General features: G+C 43.6%; 1 protein-coding gene across 1 annotated transcript; it reads left to right on the top strand.

Moving 5' to 3' along the window:
- The first annotated feature begins 495 nt into the window (after positions 1–495).
- On the top strand, positions 496–2,963 carry LOC113009041 (uncharacterized). Its single transcript, XM_026147092.1, has 2 exons — positions 496–710; positions 988–2,963. Exon 2 carries the CDS (start codon positions 1,876–1,878, stop codon positions 2,950–2,952), a length of 1,077 nt encoding a protein of 358 aa, XP_026002877.1. The 5' UTR covers positions 496–710; positions 988–1,875; the 3' UTR covers positions 2,953–2,963.
- Positions 2,964–4,172: the final 1,209 nt, after the last annotated feature.

Genomic DNA, 4,172 nt, shown 5'->3' with positions numbered 1-4,172 from the left:
GATTAGCAGCCAGATTACCAATTACAGACCCAATGCAGTGTGAAAAACCTCCCAATTAAAAACCTCGTTTCTACATTATCAGAATCAGAATCAGAATACTTTATTGATCCCTGGGGGAAATTATTTTTTGTTACAGTGCTCCATTTTAAACCAACATTAAGACAAGACAGACAATACACTAACTAAGAATAGTACAATATATACATATATATACATACATACATACATAAGTCACTTATAAATAAATATTTGGAAAAGAAACATGTGTAGTTGTAGCAGCAAACAGTGTGTTAAGTGGATGCGTTGTACAGGGAGATGGCCACAGGCAGGAATGATTTCCTGTGTCGTTCAGTGGTGCTTTTCGGTAATCTCAGTCTCTCACTGAACGAGCTCCTGTGACTGACCAACATGTCATGGAGTGGGTGGGAGGTGTTATTATTGCGTTACATATGAAGACTGTTCTGTTTTCAATATGTTCATATGCTAATGACACAAATAAGTGTAAAGTGTATTTCTATTGTTATACATCGGAAAATTGTGAATCTTTTATTTTGACATCTGGATAGACAGGAAGGCTTTTATTTTGACATGTGCATAGACAGGAAGCAGGAAATGCAGAGAACAGTGGGAAAAGCATGGCTACAACTTTGTAATCATTCATGTGGAATCCAAAGCAATCCTTCAAAGGAGTCCTTCAGAAAGCAATAGTCGTAAGTTCTGTCAGTTCTTTGTATATTAAGCAATTAATAATAGGGTGTTTTGAGACATTATTTTGTACCTTCTTTGAAGTGCAGTTATAGGGTGTAGCTTCTGAACTAATGATACAAGTGTACGCTCACCTACTACCTGCTTGTTTTCTTTGTAGTAATATCAGTTTGGATATCTACAGTATACTTATTTCATGGTCTCCTGTGTAAGTGCCTGAATATATTTACCTGCTGATTATATGTCAATCGATTAATAGTTTTGTATTATGTGTTTTTCTAGTTTCACTCCAGTTCAATGATGTCAGTGCAAGATGATTGCTATGTTTGGAGTCATTAAAGGAGCAAGTACGCTCACCTTCCTGGCTCTTGAAAAGGAGTTTGGCTGGCTGTTTATCTATGTTCACACTCAGGGAGTTTAACACATAGAGAGAACAGTACAGTGAAAGACTATATTCGTCAGAGGGATTCTCCAGCATAGTTATGGATACCAAAATGGACGACAAAGTGTCATCGGTCTCCAGCTCCAAGCGCACCTCTTCTTCAAAACATTCAGTAGCCAGCGCCGCTGCAAAAGCCAGAGCTATCGCTGAAGCTGCACGCACCAGGGCCACATTTGCACAGAGGGAGCTTGAAATAAAAAAAACAAAAGGCCAAGTTGGATTTAGAAAAGGCTACTCTTGAGGCAGATCTAGAAGCATTGGAACTTGAAAAAGCAGCTGACGTTGCTGTTGCTGAGGCTGAGGTTTTAGAAGCAGCAGCAGCCATAGACTGTGATGATATACACGGCAACAGGAGTGGCATCTCACCTTTGTCCATAAAACAGCAAACCGAGGCATACCTCGCAGACCAAGCTCGAATCAGTTTTAAACCTGCCATAGATTCTCAAGCCACACTGAGTCCCATCTATGTTAAGAAAGCATCGTTGTCAACAAAACAAGAACTCCCAGAATCCAACGTAGAATATAACACTTTATCTACAAACCCTGGTTACTCACAGCTAAGTGAGCATCAGCCAACTACAGGACAGCAGCCATTCTCGCCTCAGCCCACTCCATTGAGCCCTCGCTATTTTTGTAAGGCATCTTTAGAACGCAGTCCACACATCAGGCATTCAGATACTTCTCAAAGGAACAGCATACAGCAAAACTCTCAGACTCCATCTACAGGCATGTTAGACTTTGCAAAGTATCTGGCACGCAGGGAATTAGTAACCACAGGTCTCACTAAATTTGATGATCAGCCAGAAGGCTACAGAGCTTGGCGGTCATCCTTCCTCAGCACCATTCAGGATTTGGAGCTGACAGCCAGTGAAGAGTTAGATCTACTAGTAAAATGGCTCGGCAAGGAATCATCAGAACATGTAAAAAGGATCCGTGCTGCTCATATCACTAACCCTGAAGCTGCGCTTAATTTGTCATGGTTGAGACTTCAAGAATGTTATGCAACCCCAGAAGTGATAGAGTGTGCTCTCTTTAAGCGACTGGACTGCTTCCCTCGCCTCACGTTGAGAGAAAACTTAAAACTAAGGGAATTGAGTGACCTACTGATGGAGCTTTTGGCAGCCAAGGAAGATGGTTATCTACCAGGTCTTAGTTACTTGGATACTCCAAGAGGCATTAACCCCATTGTCGAAAAGCTGCCAGTGAACCTGCAAGAGAAATGGCTCTCCAGTGGTTCAAGGTATAAAGAACAGCATAGAGTGTGCTTTCCACCATTTGCCTTTTTTGTGGATTTTGTCAACAGTGAAGCCAAGGCTAGAAACGATCCCAGTTTTGTTTTGACAAACAGCAGCCGTTATTATAATCGAAATGAAAAACCCATGGCAAATCATGATGGTGGGAGAACTGCCATAGCCGTTCGAAAGACAAATGTGTCTACAGTAGCTAATCCAAGCTCCAGACATAGAGAAGAAACAGATGGGAGAGGCGCAAATGATCCTGCTAAGTACTGTCCACTTCACAACAAACCCTACCCTCTGGAAAAATGTAGGGTCTTTAAAGCGAAACCACTCATGGAACGGAAGAAGTTATTAAAGGACCACAGACGGTGCTTTAGGTGCTGCTCAGTTACTCATGTTGCGAGGGAATGTCACATGAAGCTACAGTGCAATGAATGTGAGAGTGATAAGCACTGCACTGCTCTTCATCTGGAGACTGCTCTCCCAGAAGCGTCGCCTCCTGCATCAGTGTCAGATATAGACCAGCGAAACAACTCCACAACAAAAGGTAACCTCAAAGTGCACTGAAGTCTGTGGAGTTGGTCTCCTTGAACAATCTTGCACTAAGATCTGCCTGGTGCGAGTTTTTCCAAAGGGACAACGAGAGCGCTCAGTCAAGATGTATGTCATCCTTGATGACCAGAGCAATCGCTCGCTGGCCAAATCTGAGTTTTTCCAACTCTTTGGGATCAGTAGCAACCTTTCCCTGTACTTGCTGAAGACATGCGCTGGTACTACTGAGATGACAGGGAGAAAGGTAGTCGGTTTCCAGATTGAGGCTTTAGACAGTGAAGTGTGCTTAGACTTACCTCCACTCATTGAATGTAATGACATCATGACCAACAGGTCTGAAATCCCCTCACCAGAGGTTGCGTGTTCCCATGCCCACTTGATGCCCATAGCGCCTTACATTCCTGAGATAGATCCCGAAGCACAGATTTTGATGTTACTGGGAAGAGATCTCATACGTGTGCACAAAGTAAGGCAACAAATTAACGGCCCCCACAATGCTCCCTTTGCCCAGCAGTTGGATTTGGGATGGGTGATAGTTGGGGAAGTTTGCATCAACAGGACACACAAGCCTACTGTAGCTGTCTATAAGACTAGTGTCCTGCCGAATGGACGTCCATCTTTCATGGTGCCATGTCAGAATGAAATATCTGTGAAAGAAAAGTTGGCGTATGGCGGGGAGCAAAGACCCGATATTTACCCCTGCCTGTCCAGTTATGGCTCCACCAACATGCCTGCTGAGGAAAAACTTGGGGTAAGCGTATTCACAAGACAGACATGTGATAACGAACCGGCTTTGTCGTTTGAAGATGAGAGCTTTCTGAACATCATGCAGAAGGAGTTCTGTCAGAATGAACAAAACAGCTGGGTTGCTCCTCTACCATTCAGGTCGCCCAGACCATGCCTACCAAACAACCGTGCTCAAGCCTTGTCTCGTCTCCACTCTCTGGATCGCACATTGGGCAAAAATCCTAAAATGAAAGAGCAGTTCATTGCGTTCATGAAGAAGCTCTTTGAAAATGGGCACGCTGAGAAGGCACCTTCTCTCCAAGAACATGAAGAATGTTGGTATTTACCCATTTTTGGGGTCTACCACCCCCAAAAACCCGATCAAATACGTGTGGTATTTGACTCAAGCGCACAAGAAAGTGGCATTTCTCTTAACGGCGTCCTGCTTTCAGGCCCTGACCTAAATAACTCCCTGTTAGGAGTGCTGCTCAGGTTCAGAAAGGACATTG

This window comes from Astatotilapia calliptera, chromosome 17 (genome assembly GCF_900246225.1).
Source record: "Astatotilapia calliptera chromosome 17, fAstCal1.2, whole genome shotgun sequence".
In the NCBI taxonomy this organism is placed as follows: domain Eukaryota; kingdom Metazoa; phylum Chordata; class Actinopteri; order Cichliformes; family Cichlidae; genus Astatotilapia; species Astatotilapia calliptera.
The sequence above is the reverse complement of the archived record's forward strand: the minus strand, read 5'-3'. Positions and strand labels throughout refer to the sequence as shown.